General features: G+C 49.7%; 1 protein-coding gene across 1 annotated transcript in view; it reads right to left on the bottom strand.

Annotated features, from left to right (window-relative positions):
* LOC142766098 (uncharacterized) overlaps window positions 1–26,300 on the bottom strand; it is a 48,669-nt gene extending 22,369 nt beyond the window's left edge. Inside the window, exons 1-3 of the mRNA XM_075867938.1 lie at window positions 26,198–26,300; window positions 23,534–23,884; window positions 13,057–13,294 (exon numbers count right to left, since the gene is read on the bottom strand). Of these exons, the coding sequence (XP_075724053.1) occupies window positions 13,057–13,294; window positions 23,534–23,884; window positions 26,198–26,300 (692 nt within the window). The remainder of the gene's footprint in view (window positions 1–13,056; window positions 13,295–23,533; window positions 23,885–26,197) is intronic.
* Window positions 26,301–26,421: the final 121 nt, after the last annotated feature.

The following is a 26,421-nucleotide window of genomic DNA, read 5'->3' on the forward strand; positions in this document are numbered from 1 at the left end:
TGTAATAGCAGCTATTAATCAAATGCTGACAAATGCTGATTTTGATGTTACATTAAAATTATTTGAAAAGGATATCAAATATTTACTCGAATCTGGTTCCTATTGCTGTTTATATTTTGTGAAGGTTTGGGTATTGTGTAGTGGTTTAAATTCTCTCTCTGCTACATGCTTAATAACAGAATTATGTTACATTTGGAAGTGCAGCTGATTTAACATTTTTACACTTTCAGTTATCTGTTTCTGTTTTTTTATGTCAGTGTGCACAAAGAAGCTGACGCCTTCATCAGGCATTCCAGCCTTTAGCCTTGGTTTTACCTTTTGTATGGAAAGAAAATAAACATCACTTTCTTACTAAACAGTCCCAAGCAGTATTATATTGTGGCTTTGTGGTACAACACCTGATTGCCATGCAGACGGCCTTGGTTCAATTTTACCCGTATTGACAATAAATGCGAAGCATCTCTTGGCGAACTTCGGCGACTTTGCGCGTATCTATCTATCTAGCCGCTGTTACGACCGGCCCCAGCATTGGGATTCTCCGAAAGTTTGCGAACCCCTCTGGGAGATCGCCGACGCCTTCCCGGGATAGCCTGCACCTGAGACGGCCTTGCAGCCGAGCGAAAACAAAGGTCAACGCACTAGTTTTGCGCTAGGGAACCAAGCAAGAGGAGTTGCGGGGAGAACCGGTTCTTGGCCGACTGTGTCGTCGACCCCCACCTCCCCATTCAGGCTCCTCCCTCTCGCCGGGAGAATTCCGGAATCTGCTGTGCGTTCGTGACCCTGTTTGGGCATTTTTAGGGCGCCGTGACCATATTTGGGCATCGTGTTAGGTTGTGCCACTCCATGTGTTGTGAGGTGTGTTTCCCCCTCCCTCGTGACCGAGGTGCCGGGGCCACCGTATTGGCTGACGATGCGGACAATGCGCCCAGTGTTGGCAACGCGGCGCTATAAAATGCCGAAGACGTTTTGTATCTCTCTCTCTCTTCTCTCCTTGGATCAGTTGATCACTTCTCAACATGTAAATAAATCTCTGTCGTTCGTTCGGGCGCTTCTTCTCACTGAATTGTCGGACGATGGATCCTGCTACGGGGCCAGCTACCGAAAACGAGACCGGCAGGACCTGGAGTCCCAACAACTGGATGGCAGCGGCGGGATGCCGATAACCCCGAAAGCGACCACTGGATGGAGTTAGCCCGAAGTCCAACAACGGGACGACAGGAGAAGGATGACACGAGCTCATCGACTTCCAGAGGGAATCGAACGGCACTTCTGAGAAGCACGACGCCGGAGACATGACTGCGAACGGGGTGAGTGCCGGCTTTCTCTGTTAAATTTTACCAGGAATTTACTCTATGTGTTAAGTAAAAGCTGGTAGAGAGGGGCTGTCTTGGTCATTGGGTTAACAGGTAACTTGCGTCAGGCAGAAATTGTGTGATAGCTTGGTTAAGCTCTTTCTGTCAGTGGCGTCAAGGTTAACAGTGACAGGGCAGGATTCCGTGTAAGAGATTTTTGAAGCTTTATTTGTAGACTAAGTTAACGGAAAACTTGAGGCAAGGCAGGAATCTAGAGCTGTCGTTGCCGTCAAGGTTAATTAGTTGCATGACAGGAATCTTTGTGGAACAGAGACAGCGGTACTGGAGGCAGCCATGAATCTGAAATCCCTGCGAAAGTCCATGTTGTTGCTACTTGCAAGGGAGTTGAATCTGGAGGTGTCGGACTCTCAAAGAAAGCCAGAGCTGATAGAGGCGATTCCCGCATTGGGGGCGGAGGATGACGAGCTTCAGAATGTGTCGAGGAGATTCAGGAGAGGCAAGCGGCAGAGGCCGAAAGAAAGGCGGCGGAGGCCGAAAGGAAAGCGGTAGAAGCCGAGGCAGATAAGATGCGAAAGCGCGAGCTTGAAAAAAAAATCGAAGCACCTCGAGCTAGAGATTAGCCATAATAGTAGAGCAGGAGGCAGCGAGGCATCCGGTACCGCAGAGCGGGTCAGGTTCAAAATGACGGACCTAATGAGATCGTACAAGCTAGGGGAGGACATTGGGCTGTTCCTCGTCAACTTTGAGAGAACTTGCGAAAGGCAGGGTTTTGACCAGGAGACATGGCCCCAACGCTTGTTGTTCCTACTTCCGGGGGAGGCATCTGAAGTAATCGCGCGCCTGACGAAAGAGGAGGCTGACGAGTACAGTGAGGTAAAGTCGAGCCTTCTCGAAAAATACAGGTTGTCAGCGGAATGTTTCAGACAAAAATTTCGCAACGCCGTAAAAGAGAACAATGATTCATACCCGGAGTTTGCTTACAAGTTAATGGCCAACATGGGGGAGTGGCTGAAAGAGGCAAAGGCGTATGGGAATCATGACAAGGTGCTCGAGTGTATCGGTCTGGAACAATTCTATCAAAGGTTACCAGAAAAGGTGAGGTTCTGGGTGCAGGATAGACCAGACGTGAACACCGTAACGAAAGCCGCAGAGCTCGCTGAAAAATTCGTTACGCGCCGCGCCCTCGGGGCAAGCAGCGAGCGAAAAGGGGAAAAATTCCTACGACCGAATAAGGCGCCGTTTAGAAAACAACCGACAAGTCTCGCACAAAAGGGTGAGGAAAACAAGGCATCTAACCATGAGGCGTCGGCAGAGGCAAGCAAAAGGAAATTTGAGGCGAAAAAACCGGCGGCTTGTTTCAATTGCCACGAAACAGGGCACTTCGTGAAACATTGCCCGAAAGAAAAGGTGGCCTTTTTATCTATAAATGAAGTCGACGAGAACATGAAGTTGTTAGAGCCCTATATGTACGACCTTACCGTGAACGGCAAGCAGTGTCGGGTTCTTAGAGACTCCGCAGCCACTATGGACGTAGTTCATCCGTCCTTTGTTCAGTCCGGACAGTATTCAGGAGACTGTGCCTGGATTAGACAAGCCGTAGAAGCAAACAGTCAGTGCCTTCCTGTAGCTAAAGTTGTCCTTAAAGGCGCATTTGGTACGTTGGAAACGGAAGCCGCGGTATCGCCATATCTACCCCCTCAGTATCCTTACTTATTTTCAAACAAGTCAGATCAAATGCTGAAGGAGAAAGGTCTAACGTTGGGAGAAGGCATAGTGCAGGCACTGACTAGATCAAAGGCACGTGCGCTGGCTGCGAGAGCAACATTAACTAAGGCAAACAAGCCTCAAATCGACAACGGGCCTGGTTGCGAGTTGGACACCACGGTAACAAATCGACTTGTGCGAGAACAGGCTGCAGAAGTTGTAGTCGCGGAGGCAACAATTCATAAAGGCGACGATGAACCTCCTCCCGAATTGGAAGGGGTCAATTACGCCTCGTTGACCGAGCAAATAGAAAATGCCGTTGCTCCCAAGCCGATTCCTGGTAGTACAGAGGATAGCACAGAGGGTGACACATTCCAGGTACTAGGAACTACAAAAGAGTTGTGTGTCATGCCAACTTCGGATAATTTCAGTCGGCTGCTGCAGGTGAGCCCCGCTTCATTATTAACCGAACAAAAGGGTGACCCGACGCTTAAGCAATTCCAGGACAGTTCGAAAGAGGGAATCGCCAAACGAAATGTGAGATTTCAAGAGAGGAGCGGCATGCTCTATCGAAAATATCTAGATAGGCGAGGAGTAGAGTTTGACCAGGTAGTCGTACCTCAGGCGTATCGTCAGGATTTGCTTAGTTTGGTGCATGGAGGATCATGGTCAGGCCACTTAAGCGTAAAGAATACGAAAAATCGTCTTTTAGAGGAATACTACTGGCCTGGATGCTTTAAAGATGGAGAAAGGTTTGTAAAATCTTGCGATGTGTGTCAGCGAGTGGGTAAGCCGGGAGATAAGGCGAAATTTCCAATGAGGCTGGTACCCGTAATCACGGAGCCCTTTCGTCGGTTCGTAATTGACACAGCAGGTCCTTTGCCCAAGACAACTTCAGGCTACCGTCACATCCTGACCTTAATCTGCCCAGCTACTAAATTTCCAGAGCCGGTCCCGCTAAAAGAGCTAAGTTCCGTGGAAGTAGTGAACGCACTTCTGTCCGTGCTTGCCCGGGTAGGCTTTCCTGCTGAGATACAATCAGACCAGGGCACCATTTTCACGAGTGCCTTAACGACAACCTTTCTAGAGCGGTGTGGCGTGAAATTATTGCATAGTTCAGTCTACCATCCGCAGTCGAACTCGATAGAGAAGCTTCACTCCGTGATGAAGCGAGTGTTAAGAGCCCTATGTTTTGAACGAAAAACTGACTGGGAAATGTGCTTACCTGCAACGATGTTTGCACTAGGAACTGCACCACATGAGACAACAGGGTTTACGCCAGCGGAACTTGTTTACGGCCGCAGACTGCGATCTCCTATCCGTATGCTGAGAGAGTCGTGGGAAGGTCAGGGTGATGATCCTGTAGTAGTGGAATATGTACTCACCTTGTTGGATTGTCTAACAAAAGCCCAAGAACTGACCGAGAGTGCGATCACCAAAGCACAGCAGAAGGCTAAGCTTTACTACGATCGAACAGCTAAAGCGCGACACTTTGCTGTAGGAGACAGGGTCATGTTGTTGAGGCCCTCCCGAAAGAATAAGCTTGAAGTGCAATGGGTCGGCCGGCCGAGATTACTCGAAAATTGTCTGACACCAACTATGTGGTAAAATTACCAGGAAGTTGTAAGGTACACCAGGTGTATCATAGCAACTTACTCAAGCCCTATAAAAAGAGGGAAGCCATCGTGAACATGACTTTAAATGTTCCGGAAGAGCTTCCGGCAGAAATTTCTGAATTAGCTCCCGAATCGGACGAAGTCCCGATAGAGAAAAGAGTTGAGGATTTAGTATCAAAGTCAGAGCTGACAATGAAGCAGAAGCAGGAATTGCGTGGTCTTTTGACCGAGTTTCAGGACAGATTTGTAAGCGAGCCAGGCCGGACATCCGTCCTCACTCATGACATAGAGCTTACCTCGTCGGAACCGGTAAGATCTAAGACGTATCGGGTGTCACCTCGCCGGCTTGAGCTAATAAAAGCAGAGGTTAACATGATGCTGGAATTGGGCGTGATTGAGCCGTGTGAAAGTGATTACACTTCCCCGTTAATTCTTGTGGAGGTACCCGGCAAAGATCCGCGTCCTTGCGTAGACTATCGTAAGTTAAACCTCATCACCAAGGATCAGACATACCCAATTCCCCACATTGAGGAACGCGTCGAGAGGGTAAGCAGCGCGGAATTTATCTCAACGCTAGACCTAGTGAGAGGTTACTGGCAGGTGCTGCTCACCGAGAGGGCGAGCCGGTATGCTGCATTTATTTCACCATTGGGGACATTCCGCCCTAAAGTGTTGAGTTTCGGCCTAAAGAACGCGCCTTACTGTTTTTCAAACTTAATGGATAAGGTTTTGCGGGGTCAAGAGGACTTCGCATTGCCTTACTTGGACGACGTCGCCGTGTTTTCCTCGTCCTGGCCAGAACACTTGGCGCATTTGAGAGCAGTACTGACACGCCTACGCGAAGCAGGTTTAACGGTAAAGGCGCCTAAGTGTCAGCTAGCACAAGCAGAGGTACTCTATCTCGGGCATATCGGTCGAGGGCATCGCCGTCCCTCTGAAATGAAAGTGGCAGCTATGCGAGACTTTCCCCAGCCCCGAACGAAAACCGATATTCGGGATTTTCTTGGAATAGCTGGTTACTATCGTAAGTACATCCTTAGATATTCCGACATTGCCAGCACTCTTACTGACGCGTTGCGCAAGACCGAGCCCCAAATGGTCGACTGGGATGAGGAGAAAGAAAAGGCTTTCCGCGTTTTGAAAGCGGCCTTGTCGAGCCAACCTTTGCTTAGTTCACCGGGCTACTCGAGGCCTTTCATAGTGCAATGCGACGCTAGTGATAGAGGCATGGGGGCAGTTCTTAGTCAAAGGGATGAGGGGGATGAAGAGCATCCCGTCCTCTACGTTAGCCGGAAACTCACCCTTCGCGAGCAGGTTTACAGCGCTAGCGAAAAGGAATGTGCGTGCTTGGTTTGGGCAGTCCAGAAACTGGCTTGTTATATTGCCGGAAGCAAGTTCATTGTGGAAGTGGACCATTGTCCTCTCACCTGGCTACAGACCATGTCCTCTGAGAACGGCCGCCTGCTGCGTTGGAGCCTCGTTTTGCAACAATATACGTTTGAAATACGCTACAAAAAGGGTGTACTCCATGGCAACGTTGATGGCTTAAATCGATGCCCCTGACGCGAGAGGATGTCTCGAGAACTCTGGAATTTTTTTCCTGACCTAGACAAGGGCTAGTGATTGTTTTTTTTTTACTCTTTTAGGTGTGCTTGTTTGAAAACATTGAAGACACGGCTATCCAGGGTTTCGGGTTCGGTGTGCTTCCAGTGTTGTTGTTTTGTGTCACCTTAAAGTATGAGTAACATTTTGAATAAATTGTGTATTTCCTTTAATATCAGTTAAAGGGGAAAATTGCCTGGTGGAGTTTGGCGGAATTGTCCGGCGCTCACCGGCTGAGTAGTTGTGTTTTCATGTGCGTATGTGATGTCTGTTGAGCCCACATTGAAGCAGGTGGTGCCCTCTACTTCATCAAAGACGGTCGTCACCAAACCGACTGCCGGCGCTGATCTCTCCGGACAGTGGCTGCAAACCTCAGCCCATCGAGATCTTTACCCCCCCCCCCCCCCCCCTCCGCGCGAGAGACTGTTACGACCGGCCGGCCCCAGCATTGGGATTCTCCGAAAGTTTGCGAACACCTCTGGGAGATCGTCGACGCATTCCCGGGATAGCCTGCACCTGAGACGGCCTTGCAGCCAAGCGAAAACAAAGGTCAACGCACTGGTTTTGCGCTAGGGAACCAAGCAAGAGGAGTTGCGGGGAGAACCGGTTCTTGACCGACTGTGTCGTCGACCCCCACCTCCCCATTCAGGCTCCTCCCTCTCGCTGGGAGAATTCCGGAATCTGCTGTGCGTTCGTGACCATGTTTGGGCATTTTTAGGGCGCCGTGACCATATTTGGGCATCGTGTTAGGTTGTGCCACTCCATGTGTTGTGAGGTGTGTTTCCCCCTCCCTCGTGGCCGAGGTGCCGGGGCCACCGTATTGGCTGACGATGCGGACAATGCGCCCAGTGTTGGCAACGCGGCGCTATAAAATGCCGAAGACGTTTTATATATCTCTCTCTCTTCTCTATTTGGATCAGTTGATCACTTCTCAACATGTAAATAAATCTCTGTCGTTCGTTCGGGCGCTTCTTCTCACTGAATTGTCGGACGATGGATCCTGCTACGGGGCCAGCTACCGAAAACGCGACCGGCAGGACCCGGAGTCCCAACACCGCTTATGACTTTTAGCTCTCCGACCTTTTCGATAATGGTATCGATACCAAACTTGGTATTGCATAACATGACTGTATGAAGAACATATTTGACTAGTCATAACATAAAAATCATGATATGGATGTCTCATGAATATCATGATTTGCATTTCGTGGTCCTCCAGCTCTTGCGGTGGTTTCGTTCACACGGCATGTTGCAAAACTGGTATGCTATCACATGATTGCATGGCGAACACAAGCGACAGACCCTAACATGAAAATAATGTCATGCGTGTCATGTAACAACATGACTACAGGCCAAGCTCATTATGCGGTCGCGGGCGTTTCGCTGGCGTCAAATATACCAAATTTGTATTACGGTACGTGAATGAACGACGAAGGCATGTGACTGGTGCAAACATGATAATCATGAGATGCGTATCATGTAACAACATGACAACATGCCACAGTCTTGATGCACTGGCGGCCGTTTCGCTAGCTTCACTTATACCAAATTTGGTATTACAGGACGTGAATGGATGACGGAGGTATGATACTGGTGCAAACGCGATAAACATGAGGTGCGTGTCATCTAACAACATGACTACATGCTACGCTCATGATGCGCTCGCAGCCGTTTCGCTAGCTTCACATGTACCAAACTCGGTATTATGCGACACGAACGGACGAAATAGGTAACTGACACATAAAAGCATGATAATCACGACATGCGTGTTATGTAACCACATGACTACATGCCACACTCAAGATGCGCTCGCGGCCGTTTCGCTAGCTTCACATATGCCAAATTTGGTATTACGTAACGTCAATGAATGACGAAGGTACGTGACTGGTGCAAAGATGATAATCATGAGATGCGTGTCATGTGAGAACATGCCTACATGCCACAGTCAAGGCACCAACATTTCGACGTGACGCGGTGCTCGGGCTCACCTGCGTTCATTTCGTCGCGTCACGCTGGCGTTGCCACGCCTGGCGCCGGTCCTGCCATATACTCGCAGGCGCACGCCGCGCTGCGTTGCATTGACGCATGTGCATTTCAGCACGTCCGGCGTCCATCCGTCATGAAAAGAGGGAGAAGCAGTGTTGCCTGGGTAACGCATCGACGCGAAACGCAGCATGTCGCATTTCGCGCCGGTTGCCGTCGGGCCGCACCGACGGACCCTGGTCGCGCCTGGCGTCAGACTATAGAGTGCTCGCGTTTTGCTAACGTGGCGTCCCTGTGCCCAGCGTGCGCGCGCGTCAACGCTACATTCGAGTATATTTGACCCTTCTTTTATTGGCATCTTTCTCGTTTTTTTTTCCGGCCAAGGACAAAGTTTTTAGATGCGGAGCATCTTATACTCGCGCCTTGTAGTGCGCCGTCCGCACCGCTTCTCGAACATTCGACAGCTGACGCGCGCGCATGCGCCGTCGCGCCGTCGCCCACTCTTCCACCATCTGTGCATCCCTTCCTCCTCTACACACCGCGCGCGCTTCACTCCTCCACCATCTGTGCACCCTTCCTCCTCTACACACCGCGTTCGACATCTACAATTCTCCTGATTCTCCAGTGGACGCGCATGTGGCGTCGCGCTTCGAGAACATTCAACAGCTGACAGTGCATGCGCCGTCGTGCTGTATATATACTCAAGGTCGGCGCTCGCTCGCTCAGTTGCCGCTCGTCGGTTGGTTTGTACGGCGCATCGACGTCCAAGGTCGCGGTGAAATGAATTCCAACGAATCCACAAACACAATGATCGACGTCCCTTCGACCAGCGCCGCCCTTTCGCATACGTGTGTACGTGTTCACTCATTTAACACCCCCTCCTACAACCACGTTAACCAATTTAGCCATCGACCCAAGTAAGTCGCAATTTAACACCCCATTTCACAACCACGTTAACCAATTTAGCCATCGACCCAAGTAAGTCGCACTTTAACACCCCGTTAACCAATTATATGGTCCGCATCCTCCTCAGTGTTCCCCCGAGGGAAGCTGCGGGCAATTTTTTTGCTCTCAAGCAATGACGTTCACATTGACGAAGTTCAAATAGCGATGGCGTTTATATATAGCGTACGCAATGTGCACAATACGGATGTGTAGCGGGTTGGTCGCTTCTCCGAAGATTTATTAATATCCGCAGAGAGCGTATTAGTTTTACGACGCAAAACTGCGATAATTTATGGCTTAGTGGGTACCTTGCTACTGTGTAAATGTAGTGCTCGCTTTCCAGCTTTTCCAGCTATTCCAGCTTTTGATGGGACGGTGCTACGCGTTGGGCGCACGACTGGCGTTTTTCGTAGCTTAGAGGGGTCCTGAAACATTTTTTGTTTCAATTAATCATGACATGAATACACTGAAAGAGTTTTTGCCTCACGAACTCAACGCTGCGAAAATTTGAAGAATCTGTCCAGTGCGAGTGGAGTTACAAAGGTTTGTGGCATTCTGCAATTGCACTCTCTCTTCTTTCGTGATGACGAAAGCGCTGTAAGCTAAGCAGGCAGGGATGTCAGGCCCCCAGAAAAACGTCACGCACGCCTGGTGACCTTGAGCACTTTTTGGAATGCGTGGCTTTCTCAGTGTGATCGCGCGCACGAGTGCACAAGTAGCGGCCTCCTGCGGCGATCTCTGTAACGAGCGAGCGCGCTATGTTCAAATCAGCCAATGGCTGATAAATGGGTCGTTGACGTGTGATTTTTTTTTTTTTGGTGGGGTGGGGGGTGGGTTATAATGTGATTTGTCGAGAGAAGAGAGAGCAATCTTTAGCTGACTTTGATAATTCGTTGGGAATTCTAGGCCGCGTGCAGTGCTGCAATATTCTCTCGTGTGTTGTCGGGATCCTCTACTACCGATCGGTAGCGTTTTCTGACCATGCTCAAAAAGTATTGCAGGGCCTTTTAAGCTTCAGATACCGCGGCCGAGCCAAAAAGGTTTTGTGAGCACGTATAGGGAGCTTGCATGGACGGCGGCGACGCTATGCACTCTGGGTAGGCAGCCATTTTTTTTGTCAAAAGTGGCCGGGGAGTGCAGCAGCGCAGTCGTGTTTGCGAGCATCGGCGTAGCTTGCAAGCGTAATCGAGTGCGAGCGCGAGGCAAATTTAACTCCAAGAAGTGTCGTGCACGATATCAGCTTCACCGGAAGACTACACCGCAACGCTATGCCAGAAAGACCTAGAGCGGTACGAAGAAGAGACGGGAATCATCTCCGAGTGGACACATTCACGCTTCATGCGGGCGACTGTGTAAGTGACGTGGACTTGTGGCCGCGCGTCGACAGCTCTGATATTCATGAATTTCTTGTTCCAAGGACGAGTTTCATTACCCGGGAGCTGTTGAAGTCGAAAGGCAATCTAGGGCCACAACCTTGTGACAAGTGGCTGGTTGTGGGGTGGTGGGTGAAGAAATTCGCTGCTTACACCGTGATTATCGTCACTCAAGTAAGAGTGGTTAAATTGCTTGATTTTGCCGTAGATGCTATTGTTTGCTTCTGTTCAGGTTGAACTCCCAGCGTGTCAACAAGCCCTCCGTCGACGTCTTGTTCATGGGCAAGAGTGATGGCGAGATCCTTGCCGCGCACTGCACATGCAAGGCCGGGAACAGCGAAGCCTGCTCGCATCCCACTGCGCTGTTATTCTACGTGGAGTACGACGCACGTGCACGAGAAGAGCGCTCCTCAATTTTTTTTAACACGTCTTACTTGAGTGACGATGACCACGGTGTCGGCGGCGACTTTCTTCACGCACAGCTTCCGCACTCGGTCACACTTCACAATGTTGTGATCCTCGTTGGTCTTTCTGGACTTCGACAGTCCCCGAGCAATCAAACTCATCCTCGCAACGAGAAATTCGTGAATATCGGAGCTGTCGACGCGTGGCCACAAGTCCACGTCACTAACACAGTGGCCCGCACGAAGCCTGAATGGGTCCACTCGGAGCTAATTCTTGCCTCTTCATACCGCTCGAAGTCTTTCTGGCACAGCGTTGCGGAGTAGTCTTCCGGTGAAGCTAATATCGTGCGCGACACTTCTTGGAGTTGAATTTGCGTCGCGCTCGCACTCGTTTACGCTTGCAAGCTGCGCCAACGTTCGCAAACACGACTGCGCTGCTGCACTCGCCGGCCGCCCCTGACAAAAAAATGGCTGCCTGCGCAGAGTGCATAGCATTGCCGCCGTTCATGCAAGCTCCCTATACAAGACAGACAGACAGACAGACAGACAGACAGACAGACAGACAGACAGACAGACAGACAGACAGACAGACAGACAGACAGACAGACAGACAGACAGACAGGCAGGCAGACAGACTGTCCGACAGACAGACGGTCAGGCTGTCCGACAGACAGACGGTCAGGCTGTCCGACAGACAGACGGTCAGGCTGTCCGACAGACAGACACAGACAGACAGACAGGCAGGCAGGCAGGCAGACAGATGGCCAGACAGACAGACAGACAGACAGACAGACAGATGGCCAGACAGACAGACAGACGGTCAGACTGTCCGACAGACAGACAGACAGACAGACAGACAGACAGACGGTCAGACTGTCCGACAGACAGACAGACAGACAGACAGACAGACGGTCAGACTGTCCGACAGACAGACAGACAGACAGACAGACAGACAGACAGACAGACAGACAGACAGACAGACAGACAGACAAAGCAGGCAGGCAGGCCTTCGCGCGAACCCTTATAGATTACCCGCGGTAGCCCCTAGTTTGCTGCGCATTCGCGAGGACCGGTGAATGCGCGCGCGTCGCCGGTCCGTGCATTCGAGAGGAGTGACGTCACAGGTGCGGCGCTACATGAAAAAGGAGAGCCACGGAGAAGGAGAGCGAAAGCGCTGCTCAGCAGCGCAGGAGATTGGATAAGCTTAACTTATCGAATCCCGATATAGTTGCCTGGCAATCAGCAATTCGGCGCAGGAACAACGAATATAAGGCTAAACACGCTGCGGAGTAACCGTAGCAAAGGGAGGAGCGTCTAGCAAAGCGGCGTCGCCAGGAAGCCGATAGGCTGACTTAGCGAAAGCGCCAGTGCGACTCAGACCACTGAGAGGTACTTCGGGAACGAATCCGTTTGGATATGTGTGGGACGTGTGTGAAAGGCTGTGGCTCATGGAACACTTGACGCCGGTAATTAGAGCCATGTGCGCGAAACGTTGAGTTAAACGGCGCCCCCTTAGCTCACGCTACGTATATGCTGACATAGCCGAGCTAAGCCACTTCTATAGATGCTTCTCTCAGTAGATTGTACGAGTATTTACCTCGCCCGAAAGCTTCTCAAATCGAAGGTGGTTTCGCGTGGCCTGCATGATCGGAGTAATTGGAAGCTTGTTGCACACCATCTGCTTTTGCAGTGCTTCCGTGAACCAAGTCCAAATTTTTCAGTGACGATACCACGGCGTGAATAGGTCACTGATTATGGTGACGTCATGACGACACCACCAGTTGTCTTTTTGCATCACTTGTGTCGATGCCATCGATGGCCAGTTTTCGCGTTTTGTGGGCTATATAGAGCTCTATCACTGTGTAGCATTGATATACGGCACAGGTAGGAGCACCAGTGAAAGAAGAGAAGGAAGAGTATTGTTGCTGCTCGCGCTCGCTCCGCTTGACAGCTGGTCGGTTTTACCTCTGCGTTTCCCCAAATAAAAGTGTCTTCGGCTCACTGCTAAAGGCGTACTAACAAGGGGTTGAGGTGCTGAACCGGCTCAACATCTGTAATAATCGTAGCAATCAACACAATTTTAATAAGTCAGTCATAGCAATCAATCAGTACTCACTTGATGTCGAACGAGAGGCCTCCCTCGGTCTTTTTGTATCTCTTTAAGGCGTCCTTGAACGCATCGAAGCTGGCGGTGATGCGCGTTGCCCTGACATAGTGACTTGTAACGGGTCGATCGTCGACAATTGTCGCGACGAACACATGCGTGTAGTAGAGGTAGTGGCAGAGTCCGTCGGGCGGGAACATCTTCCTTTCGACCGCGGTGTCTCCCACGGTGCAGATCAGCTCGGTGCGCCCTGCACGCATCCCATCTTCTTACCCGCGGCTACGCTATATTCGGCGACAACTTTCTGTGGCAGCACAGCCAAGGCTACGGAGCCGAAGCACGCTTGTCTTACTGCGCCACAGCATGTAGTCCCTCAACAAAAACGTTTGTATACTGTTCTGGGTAACTAAGATTTTACCATTCGTCACTTACATTTTTCGCGGATTTATTTTTTAATTAGTGAATAAAAACGTTGCGCAGTAGAAAAAAATTCGTTTCACACTCTCTCAGGTTGTTTGGGGGTTTTTTGGCTTCCGTCGCCTTTTTACCTCACCGCATTCCTCACTGTCAAAGATGGCGTCCGCCGGTTACAGCTCGTCAACGTCGCTTACGGAGGAAACACCGCCACGTGCCGCGAGTCCACCAGCTACGCAGCCGTACCAGGCGTTGTCAAATCAAAAGCTGTCCGTACCGGCCAAGAAGGTGGCGTACAACGTTTACGCGCAAGTAAGGAAAAGCGACCCGCAGCTGTCTGTGAGAGCCGCATGTCGGAAAGTCAGCGAGCTCACTGGTGTTAGCGAGCGCAGTGTCTTCCGGATTAAGCGGTACGTGCATGATGAGTTGTGTAACCATTACATGAATAATTGAATGTATCATTCACCCAGCAACCTGGGTCCACGCGTCAGTAAATCACGTCACAATATTATTAAAAATTGCTCTCGAGTTCCCAAAGATGCGACTCGCGTTTCCTGGAGCGAAACGCGAGCAAACGCGAGCCGACGCGGACTGCGAGACGCGGACTGCGCTGGTGAAATCGAAACCGAAACACCCGTCGAAGCGGTCGGACTACTTGGCGCAGTAGCACATGTGCATAGGCTCCGCCCACGTAGCCTTGGCCGTGCTGCCACAGAAAGTTGTCGCCGGGTATAGCATTTTGGTCGTAACTTTGCGTTTGAAGGGACAATAAAGAGCAAAACGACTTTTCCGCGTTCGAGTAAAGTACTGTTTCACAACTAAGAAAACACCATTCTTATGGCGTCGTGGAGAACCACGGAGGAAGGAAAAAGGTAAGGAGAGGGCATGCCCAGCCGGCGCAGGGCGTAAAAAATGTGGCGGAAATGACATCATGGCGGCCATATTCAGGAGGCGCAATGGCGGCGTTGTTATGGTTACGTGCTGCGCAGTGAAGCTGGTCTAGCAGTGAGCGGCCGCGGCTGGCGGCGGAATGTGTGCCTCCGCCGGTCTCGTGCTGAGCCGTGGCGGACAATATCTGTGCTCGGCGCCGCGTTATTGGTTACGCAGTGTTCGTCTGGCTGTTACATTACTCTTAGCAACGTTTACAAATCTCTTTGTCCATCACGGGTTTTCAACAGTGCGTAGAACAAGTGCATATCCATGTGTCGTGCGGCGGATGACGCGGATGAAGCAGTTAGTGTTCAGCGAAATGGCGTTGGGCACCATGACGAAGCTGATGACGACGAACGCCTTGCAGGTCAGTGACGGTTGAGCAGTGCTCCTGCTTGTGACAACGGACGACGCTGTTGAGCCCAGCAAGACGCCGTGAGGACCATGTGCACATACGTAGTTTCGTGTTGTGTGTGTACAGTAACAACTTGCATGTGCATATTAAAACACCTTTTCTGTTCCGCTTGGTACACTCTCCACCAGCATTGCATGTAATCTCAACGTAACAGCAACCACGTTCAACTGTCACTAGCACCGTGCTCAAAGTCACCACGGTCGCAGAATGCTGACGCAGGTGAGTTTCACGCGGAACACGGACACAGTGGCAGGACGCTGCGTCAGTCGCGTGGCGGAATGCAACCGTAGAAGGCGCACGACCGATCGTGTTGTCTGTACAGTTGCTCAATTAATGACATGAAAGCACTCGCCGTTGTCAGTGCATCTAGCGCGCGTTCTTTCGTAGTTGCTTCGTTGTTAGCGAGCTGTTACTCTTTGTTATTACTCGGACGAAGCGATTTCGCTGAAGGTGTCCCGCTGGCTCTGAGTGATGAGCCCAGTTCCATTAGTTTCGGATCGTCACGACACACGCGCTGCGCAGCCCACGTGCTTTCCGAGCGGGAGAGGGAGTCGCGCCTTCTGCTTCGCATTCATATGTAAACAAGAAAGGAGAATTTGCCTACTCAATATGGCCGACTTCCGGCTTCATCGCGGCTTCACAACGAGTGACGTCAGGGCCTCTCCTTACCTTTTCCTTCCTCCGTGTGGAGAACGGACGCGCGAAAAGACAATGCGAGAGTAGACGCCACCGTCAGATTCCCGCTTCAAACACTGTGGCGCTAGTAAACCTTGAAGGCGTCTGATGGGTCCTGCATAGCGTCTACTCAATAAAAACGAAGTAAATTGCCATAGACTTAGCAAAAGATGTTTTGGAAAATTTCATTGAGCAAATCTTGCAAATATACAGAAAAAAAAACATGTTGAAGTTTGTTACGTCATGCGCGGAGATTTCGGCGCGAAATTTAAAAAAAAATGATAATATTAAGCTTCAACCTTGAGTTTATGCGCTAATAATGAACTTATGATTGTGAAACTTAAGGCATTCGATTTCTTGGATTGCAGTTTATAAAACCAAAGCGAGTCATTGTTTCTTCTTAGTGTCCCTTTAACGTCTCAAAAACCGCCATATTCTTACGAGAGACGCCGTAGCGGAGAGCTCCGAAAATTTCGTTCACCTGGCGTTCTTTTAATTGCGTGCAATGACCAAGGAGGATTAAAGAAAAATTGCTGGAGTGGAAGCTCCATCAACGACTTGCTAGCAGAAGTGAAGCCATCTTTAACCACTGCCAAGATGCTTTCTTCTGAAGGTTCCCACTTAAAGATCAAGTGGCTTTGATATGTTATGTAAATGCAACGTTAGTTCTATGTTAAAAGATAGTTGTTCCCGACGAAATAACACACAGAAACGAGCATAGATGACTGAACCTTCAAAGAACTTTGCTTCCAATTAGAGGTTCACTAAGGAAAACTAATAACTGTAAGACGCACTTGTGACCAGAAAAGTTCCCAGAAAAGTTCTTATGTGCCCAGAAAAAGTTCCCACATCAAACCTGTTGGGCGTGCGAGGGAAGCGCTTTGTTTTTATTCGCTGAATGACTTTAAGCTCTCCCATAGTAGAGTACTCTGTACTCTAAATCGTTACGCACTTTTTCTATCTCCCCCCCCCCCCCGCTGAACAGTGATATAATTTATCATGCCCCTTGTAAAATGGCCGCCACAACCGCCATCTTGCCAGTGTAATGGCTTCACTACTGGGCATTCATTTCCACTCCAGCAATATATTTAATCCTCCTTGGCAATGACATGGTAGAGTACACGGGCCTCTCTACGATTTCACCTTCATCGAAATGCGAGCGCCGCAGCGGGGATCGGATCGTGACCTTCGCGTCAGCAGCCCAACACCGGAGTCGCTACACCACAAGGCCTGACCCAACGTGTCCGTTACAACGCCTCCTCTAGGATGATGCCTACCGCATGAGAGAAAAAAAAAAAAAAACAGCTGCCACATCCTTTCCCTTCTTCATTTTGTAAATGTTCTCGGTCGCTAGCGTCACCTGTGGCGGACGGTGCAACAACGCAACACTTTGCATAGCCCCCGAAACAGTGGTGCACAGTTGCAAGTCTCGAACAACTCTCGACTGACGCGCCCCTATGGGCCACATATGAAAAACGCTTAGCTGCTACCGCCCGTCGCCGTGATAACGATGGATGAATGTGGCTGTACCCTTTAGATGGGGCGGTCGCGAGCGCCACCACGCGGAGCTTGTTTAAAACTGAAGGCAGGAAAACTTGCTGGGAGCTCGAGTCATTCCTCAGGCATCTCTCTAGAGGAGGTGTTGACCCGTTACAACGCCTGAGCGCGTGGCTTTTTGACGCTACGCCGCGTCCTCTCCCTCTAGAGAGAGCAGGCGCGTGGCAATGTGAAGCTGTGTGATCTCTCTCTCTTTTCCCCCTCTCTCTCCATATGGGAGAAGGCTCTGCGCCGCGTCAGAAAGACACGCGCCGACGCGCTGCAACGGATACGTGGTGTCAGGCCGTTAGTATTTCGACCGGATTCTTCTGTTATGGCTACAGTACACACTTGCGACCGGTTGTCGGTTGTCGTCGCAAAGCGGCCGGTCGCACATGAGCGCCTTGGTCGTAAAGCGACTACGTCGCTCGCTGTTCGATTTTTAACCCCCGCATTCTAGAAAGTCCCTTCACTCAACGCTGTGTACCTTCACTTGAGAAAGCCGATGGGAGCGCCGTCTCTAGTCACGACAAGTCACTGCATATCAGCCATAATCTGCTGCGGTTCTTGAGTAGCGCAGCCTCATTTTCAGCCGAGCGGTGGCGCAGTGCTCAACTCTGTCAAGTGAAGGGCGAAAGTCGAGTCGAGGGGCGTTTGTGAATGCGGCGGTAAGTCGTGTGACTGCAAATGGCAAACCTCTGAACCAATCGTACGCGTAGCTACAAGACGTCAGCTTATTTTGCGGGACAATGCCAATGCGAGCTGATTAAGTCGATAAAGCCCTCACCACGACGCAGGCGTTTTGACGCGCTGGCGCGTATAGCGTGTAGATTCGGCGTCGCTTCCTGTTCCGTGTGAACACGTCATACGGCTTCCTCGAATGACGCTGAGGCTTAGCATCGCGTGCTGACGCGTTCCAACGCTTACGCGTGGTTGAGAATTACGCGCACGCACGTGTGGACATCGGTCACCCCGAGTCGCTTGTTGGTCGCTCGGCCCAAGTTGTCGCGTGACTGGTGATCGTCTTTCAAATCTTTTCAACTTTGTACACGCAAACTGAGGATGACGAGAACAACGCGTTAAAAGTCTTGTGCAGGTGTTAGCCACAAGTACGAGCCTAGATGATACAGAAGACAGTTGTCAGTGACCGCTAGAACAATACGTATATGCGAGGAAAAAAGTGCATGCAGTAAATATTGTTGACCTTCGAACACCTAACACTAACGCGTTCGGATATATGTAAACTAAATTTTGTATTGAGTTGAGAAAAGATACCTTCATAATAAATTTAGTGACAAACATCACTCGGACGTCTTTCTGCGAAATTATAAAAGGCTTCCGCGTGACCAAATGGTATAACGGAAATATTCTGGCAGTTCACTGTTTTCAATGCAATGAAACCGACGCGATTTTATTAACAGCGAAGTGGCTTGATAAGTTCAATGTCAGGTCGTGCAGAGTAAAAAAAAAAAAAACTGTCATCACCATGGTCCGCCTCCACTTTCAGCGCGTTGCTTGGCCTGCGCGAGCTGTCTTTGCCTTCTACTTATTCTCAAAGGGACCCTGAAACAGTTTTGGCGATTGTGTGCAAACACAATTGGCCGGTAGGCCAAGTCCTAAGGGTCATTTAGAGACTGATGTGAGCTCTGCGTAAAGTGTGTAATTTGTTACAACGCTTTAAAGCTGCGAATCTCCGCAGATCGCTGCGACTCGGCCAAACGTGGAAGAAGGATCGGCTTGCCGGGTGGCGGCACCTGTCGGTGCACCCGTTGAGTCAGCGCGCAAACTGTTGGCATAGATTTAATGTACTCTATGCCTGCCGACGTGCGATCTCGCAGGTCTATAGGCTGGTAAAAGCTCGAACCGTCGAGCGCGCTCGTGAGGGCTCTGCGATCGCCAGTGACGCCAGCGTGCCTGACGAGTTGAGGAGGCCAGGCAAAGGTGGGAAGGAGGGTATGATACTATTATCCGTTACGGCCATGGTACAAGTTGTGTCACTAAATTTGTGGTGCGAATGGTTTGACGGTGCTTCATTCTAAACGCTGACAAAACTACCGTTTCCGGGTCTCTTGAAGGGCTTCTTAATTCACGTAACTTGAGGTAATTGTTAATTACGACCTTGTTATTTACACCACACCAATTAGGATTGGGCAAGTGAACACATTGCTAATTAAAACCGAGCTAATTAAGAGCACACAATTTAAATAATAATATCTGAGGTATTACTACCCAAAAACGATCATGTGATTATTGGCGTATTTGGTTGGGCGCCTGCGAGTGCTCTGGAGCACTCTGAAAAGTGGCTGTGCCTTCGGTTGGTACAATTAGAGTGCTCGGACTACCTTCGGTTGGTTCTTTGGGAAAGTCAGCCTCTGACGCGGGGCGCTCCCGACTGCCCCGACTTCGAAGTGAAGGCGTGGCGCCATCTGACCGGGAGGACGGATCACGTGACAAAAGCCGGCAAATCACGTGGCTGCCGGCAGGTGAACCAGGTGAACAACGTCCACAGCGCAATAGCGCATTTCGAAAAGGGACATCACCGGGTGCGTAACACTTCGCGCACGTGATTTGTTATATAGTGGCGTTCTTGAGCGTGTGGGGCGAGTTCACATCTACGAAGCTATAAACGCATCTTGTCAAAGTAGAGGCGGCCAACGAAGACGGAGGAAACGTCAATGATGTCGTTACAGCAGCTCGCACACAGCCACGGGATTAACCTTGAAAATGGCAGCTCGGACGATGACGACTGTCAAATTTATGTACAATGCTTAGAAGGCTGTCGCTAATTAGTGCCATTTTCTCAACGCTGCGCAGAACTAACCGGTGCCATTGGTCAACGCGGCGCAGCAACGTATTCTAGCCACTGTAGCCATAGAGTTTTCCAAAGTTAACTATAGAGGGGACTCTGGCGCTGCGATTGTGCAGCGACCATGATAATCATGGGTAGTACACACATTTGCCTAGTCTTCGCACTTGCGGGCGGCGAATCGTACTTGCGGCTTCGTTTATAGCTGGTTACGGTTTTGTTTTGAAGGAAAGAAAGGACCCTTTTGAACTCTGTGACCCGATTCAAAATGGTAAGGCTAAAAAAATAAGGTTGTGAAGCGCAAACGCTGAACATTCGCTAATTTCTTTCACGAAAAAAAAAACAGCTCCAAGTCACACGAACACTCACGGAGCCAGAAGCAGGCCAGAAGTAAAAAAAATATACATATGTGTGTACTACCCATCATTCCCATGCTCACTGAAGCGCCATGCGTTGCAGCTACCATAGACACTAGCGCCAGAGTTCCCTCTAGTGTATATTAGGAAACTCTTTGACTGTAGCAACGTTTACCCGGCAGCTTCCCGCGCCGGCTGCACAGTGGCGCTACAGGCGCGCTGCCTAGCTGCTCAGAGATTGCCGACGTATTCGGTTGGTACGCTGCCTCTCGCTCTCTGGGGGCGAGTTGCCTCGGCGTCTGGTGACTCTAAGCAAGATGACTGGAGTGGCCGATCGAATACGCCATGAGAGAGACGCCATAGTGGAGGATGGATGGATGGATGGATGTGGCTGCACCCTTAGATCGGGTGGCGGCTAACGCCACCTAGCCGTAATACTTAGTGAACGAACCATTAGATTTATCTTTTTTTCCCTTTAAATAATGAGGTTGAGGATTCGTACTTTGCAGTGAAGGGTTTATTTTTCACTCGTGCCTTGACTTTAGCCACCAATCAGATAACCTCCTTCTAGTTAAGTCTACCCGCTTAAAGTCTATTTTGCCCTCCCTGTCCCTAAAACCCAGTGCTTTGAAAAACTCTGCGCCATCATCCTTAACTATAGGGTGAAGCCCTTTACAGAACATTATCAAGTGTTCGGCAGTTTCTTCTTCCTCTCCACACACACTGCATACCGTGTCTACCCCTTCGTATTTGGCCCGATAAGTATTGGTTCGCAATACTCCCGTCCTGGCCTCAAACAGTAGAGAACTCCCCCGAGTATTATCACAGATCCTTTCCTTGGCAATTTCCTGCTTAGAGGTTCGATAGATCTCTAGTGCGGACTTCTTAATCATGCCAATTCTCCACTTGTCAGTCTCCGTTTCCTTCACTTTCTTCTTAATCGATAGTTCTTTTTGGTTTGGCCACCTGCTGTTTTCTAAGGACTCCGGAAATTTCCGCCATCTGGTGTTATTAACGTGCAATGACATCGCACAATACACGGACCTCCACCATTTCGCCTCCACCGGAATGCGACCTGCGCGACCGGAAGCGAACCCGCGAGCTTCTTCCCGCAAGTTAATCGATCACTTCACGTAGCCATGGCGATACTACGCCAAGAAATGTAGTTCAATGCTCTACGTGGCCTCTGACCAAACCTCGCGACAACTTACCCCCGGTTTTCACAAACGCTCCTTGACTCGACTTTCACTCTTCACTTGACAGAGTTGCGCACTGCACCGCTGCTCGGCTGAAAATGACGCTGCGCAACTCAAGAATAGCAGCAAATTATCGCTGATATGCAGTGACTTTCCCTGCCTACAGATGACACTCCCCAACGCCTCCTGTACCGTGAGTATAGGAGGCGTTGGGGAGTGCCACCTCTAAGTATAGGAGGCGTTGCACTCCCATCGGCTTTCTCAAGTGAAGGTGCAGCGTTGAGTGAAGGGGCGTTCTAGAATACGGGGGTTAGACGAGCTTGTAGAAGTTGACAGAAGCAAGGTCGTTCACAAGCTCCGCTGTCAGATCAGCCGTGCATTAGTAGAGCAAGCTGCGCATTTTTTTTTCCGGAATAAATTTGAAACGGTTCCCAGGATGTATTGGACGTTTGGCGTGGAATTAGCGATAAGAGACCGTGTGAGTATTCTGTTTCTCCATCTTATGCCCTTTTTTAAAGAAGGAAAAAGAGAATCTCAACCTTGTCCCGAATGTTCCCTTCGTACCTCCTGGTCAACATCGTCCCCGTTCTCACGTTCCAATGGTACCTCCTGGTCGACGTCGAAGGATTCATTCAGGTAAAACATCATGTCTAAGCATCATTCGCGTGTTGTATGCTCCACTATGGCGTATACCACTCATACATAGCTCACGCCTCGTGCTTCTGAAGGTGAAGCGCTGTTGTTCACTGTTCTTCGTGTAGACAACAAAGTACCTTGCGATCCTCAATCGACGTGCAGTACGTACCACTCCAAGCCACGCCCTTCCTCTTCTTAACACATAATCAGACTTAATTAGACTTAATTGACGTCATCATCATCATCAGCCTGACTACGTCCACTGCAGGACAAAGGCCTCTCCCATGTTCCGCCAGTTAACCCGGTCCTGTGCTTGCTGCTGCCAATTTATACCCGCAAACTTCTTAATCTCATCTGCCCACCTAACCTTCTGTCTCCCCCTAACCCGCTTCCCTTCTCTGGGAATCCAGTCAGTTACCCTTAGTGACCAGCGGTTATCCTGTCTACGCGCTACATGCCCTGCCCATGTCCATTTCTTCATCTTGATTTCAGCTATGATATCCTTAACCCCCGTTTGTTCCCTAATCCACTCTGCTCTCTTCTTGTCTCTTAAGGTTACACCTACCATTTTTCTTTCCATTGCTCGCTGCGTCGTCCTCAATTTAAGCTGAACCCTCTTTGTAAGTCTCCAGGTTTCTGCTCCGTAGCTAAGTACCGGCAAGATACAGCTGTTATATACCTTCCTCTTGAGGGATAGTGGCAATCTACCTGTCATAATTTGAGAGTGCTTGCCGAATGTGTTCCACCCCATTCTTATTCTTCTAGTTACTTCAAACTCGTGGTTCGGCTCTGCGGTTATTACCTGCCCTAAGTAGACATAGTCTTTTACAACTTCAAGTGCACTATTACCTATCTCGAAGCGCTGCTTCTTGCCGAGGTTGTTGTACATTACTTTCGTTTTCTGCAGATTAATTTTAAGACCCACCTTTCTGCTCTCCTTGTCTAACTCCGTAATCATGAGTTGCAATTCGTCCCCCGAGTTACTCAGCAATGCAATGTCATCGGCGAAGCGCAGGTTACTAAGGTATTCTCCATTGACTCTTATCCCTAACTGCTCCCATTCTAGGCTTCTGAAAACCTCGTGTAAGCACGCGGTAAGTAGCATTGGGGAAATTGTGTCCCCCTGCCTTACACCCTTCTTGATTGGTATTCTGTTGCTTTCTTTATCAAGCACTATGGTAGCAGTTGATCCCCTGTAGATTTCTTCCAGAATGTTTATATATACTTCATCTACGCCCTGATTCCGCAGTGTTTGCATGACGGCTGATATTTCTACTGAATCAAACGCCTTCTCGTAATCTATGAAGGCTATGTATAGTGGTTGGTTATACTCTGAGCATTTCTCTATTACCTGATTGATAGTATGAATGTGGTCAATTGTTGAGTAGCCTGTTCGAAATCCTGCTTGACGTAGTTAGACTAACGTAGTTAGACTTAATTAGACGTAATTAGACTTAATTGTTTACGTTGCAAGCATCCTGCCGTGATCCCTACCATGTATACGAGATCATTTGTATCAGCTTACCCTTGAGTGGTTCTTTGGTCGTGGCAGACGGTGTAGTTGTTCGAGCCGTTGCTTTAGAAGGTCTAGGTGGTGGTGGTGGGGGTGGAGGTGGTGGTGGTGGTGGTGGAGGAGGAGGAGGAAGTGGGGGTGCTGGACCAGGTGTTGCAGGAGTTGGGACTGGAGGGCTGGGAGTAGGTGGTCTTGGAGCTAATGACGGGACTTGATGGGTGGTAACCGGTGATGTAGACGTCTTCCCTGAAGGTCCCACGATGACTACGGGCAGAGGAGGACTGCCGCCGCCTCCGGATGAGCTGCCGCCACCTCCACCGCCTGGCACCTGCCCTTCGCCTTCGGCGACAGCCAAGTCGTCGTCTGCGTTTCGTGGTGCGGTCGCTCAACTCCTCTCATGCACTCGAAGAGTTCTTCTCTAAAAGAATTTACAGTCAAGCGGGGTGGCCGTTGGTGGCAATTTTGCCTCAAATTTGCTACTTTCCGACCTCTTTAGCGACGAAAATTTCAAGTTGGCGCCATGGCTATTTTCTGGCTACCTTTATATTTCTCATTTTACATATTCAAAACGGTTGTATTTATTGATCAGTAGTGAAAACTCTCTTCACAATATCGCTACTGTTCTATTTGGCTACAAAGTAGGCGATAATATTAAACAACGCGGCTACTTTGGCTACTTTTGGCTTTAATTATGGCGCACTTTGAAGTCCGCCGAACGGCCACTGTGCAGGGACGTAAATGCCGAGGGAAAGACCACGCAGTGAAGAAAAGAAGGCGAAAAGGATGAGTGCCATTTGGGCGTGCTGGTAAAGGTTCATGATGAGACAAGCGCACAAAAATACACACACTCAGAGACGACACAGAGAAGCGCCTGTCTGTGTCCTCTCTGAGTGTGTGTATTTTTGTGCGCTTGTCTCATCATGAAGGCGAAGAGGGCCGCGCTCGAGTTCATCTGCGCATGCCTTTCGTTCTTAAAGGCGTCGCCTTTCCTTCGGCCCTTACTTGCTTACGCAGCACACTCTTCTAGAAATGCACTTTAATCGACTAGACCAAGTCGCCGTTCTTCTGTAGTACACGTCAATGTATCACGCTACTCGGCTCGGTATAGAACGGTGCTCTCATCGGAAATGCTACAGACACACACCGTTAGAGAGCCACGCATGTTTCGCCGTTATCACTCTGCTCTGTCAGGCACGACGGTTCGGTCCACGGCCACAGAAGCCACATCGCGATGCGAACGAAAGGCGAAGTCTCTCGAGTACTTTCGATTATGCTGCGCGTTATGAAGAACCCACGAAGGTTAGAGTCATGGCGATATCTGGGGGTTTATGTTCCCAAAACCACGATATACGATTGCTAGAGATGCCGTGTGTGGGGGCTCCGGACATTTCGACCATCTGGGGTTCTTTTAATGTGCCCTGACATCGCACAACGAGCCTTTATAGCGTGTCGCCTCCGTCAGAACGTGACCACCGCCGCCAGAATCGAACCAGCGTCCTTCGTTCGGGTTAGCAGTCTTTTATAGCACCATAACTTTACCAGGGCGGTCAATTCGAAACCACGTTACACGCTGAAACATTTTCGGGAGTGAAGATGGGCTTAGACAGGCTGTTGTGGGCTTAGTTAGGCTTATGATGACGATGATGACAATGATGATGATGATAATGACGATGGTTGGAGTTTATCGCCTCATGAATCGAATGCCCCCCCTTCCCCCCGAAATTTTAGAATTTGTAATCTGCCAAATGAGGATAGTTGACCGCTTCAAGAACTTTCGTAATCTTTTCGACATAGATGAAGTTGGATTTTTCACTTTAAAAAAATAGAGACTTTTCAGTTCCAGCGAGTGCGCTGAAAGCTACACAGGGGAGATGAAGGGAAGAAGTGCAAATTTAAGGGCGTGTTTTCTTCGTTAGACAACACTAATGAGCGCGAACATAGTGATGCCAAGTGTACGAAGTAAAGATGATGTTGTTTATGTAATGTAATGTTATCTAAATGCCAGATGCTCCTGATGTAATGAGCAAATGATCATCACAGAGGAAGGCCAAAATGAGTGCCTCAATTTTCTCGTGGAAGCACGAAAGTAGCAAAATTTTGTTTATTCTTGAAAGTATTTCAATAATATTAAAGAAGTGTGACATATTACGGAGGGGAGTGAAAAAAAAGCGCTGATTGTTTTGCACAGCGAAAACATGAGCAGCCATGAATGAAAACACATATTATTGTTAACATTGTCTCCAGGGTTGTCTTGTTCGGTTGAATGTACGTTTGCGGCGCATGTTTATCGTTACTCGTTGATTTCCCCAACGTATATGTTGGACTTCAGCGCTGATTTACACCATGTAATCGACGAAAGCGCTATTAGTGAACGACAAACGCGTTATCGGTGAACGCGATCACTAAGATAACTATATTTGCTCAAAATATGCAAATAAGCTCAAGAAAACGGAATGGGTGGCTGGAAAGTTTTACAAGGCACACGAAAAAAAAAACAGGATGGACGCTCAAGTGCACTGACTACAAGTGGAACTGGAAACTCTAGTACTACCCATATTCCACCTTTTCCAGTTTCCTGTGCTGCCCTCTGGTGTTTTGCTAGGGAACGGGAGAAGTGGCATTGCTAGAACGTAGGCCTCCGAGACCAGCAGTCGTTTCGCCTCGTTTCCGACATACCATGCGCCACGGCATCGTGAAAAAGGCGGATCCCACTGGTGGTTGAGCCATGGCCTCCGAGATGGCGGGCGGCACGCTGCGCGCTCACAATCTCGGAGGCCATGGTTGAGCGATGGCAGCTCCGCGGTTCTCTCAAGTCAGGACTGTACCCTGTGGACTGTTAGCAACATTCAACCACATGTTGTGGGAATGTGAAGTCATCGGCTCTGCCCTCAGCGAGGACA

The sequence above is a fragment of the Rhipicephalus microplus genome, chromosome 6, assembly GCF_043290135.1.
Source record: "Rhipicephalus microplus isolate Deutch F79 chromosome 6, USDA_Rmic, whole genome shotgun sequence".
Lineage (NCBI taxonomy): Eukaryota > Metazoa > Arthropoda > Arachnida > Ixodida > Ixodidae > Rhipicephalus > Rhipicephalus microplus.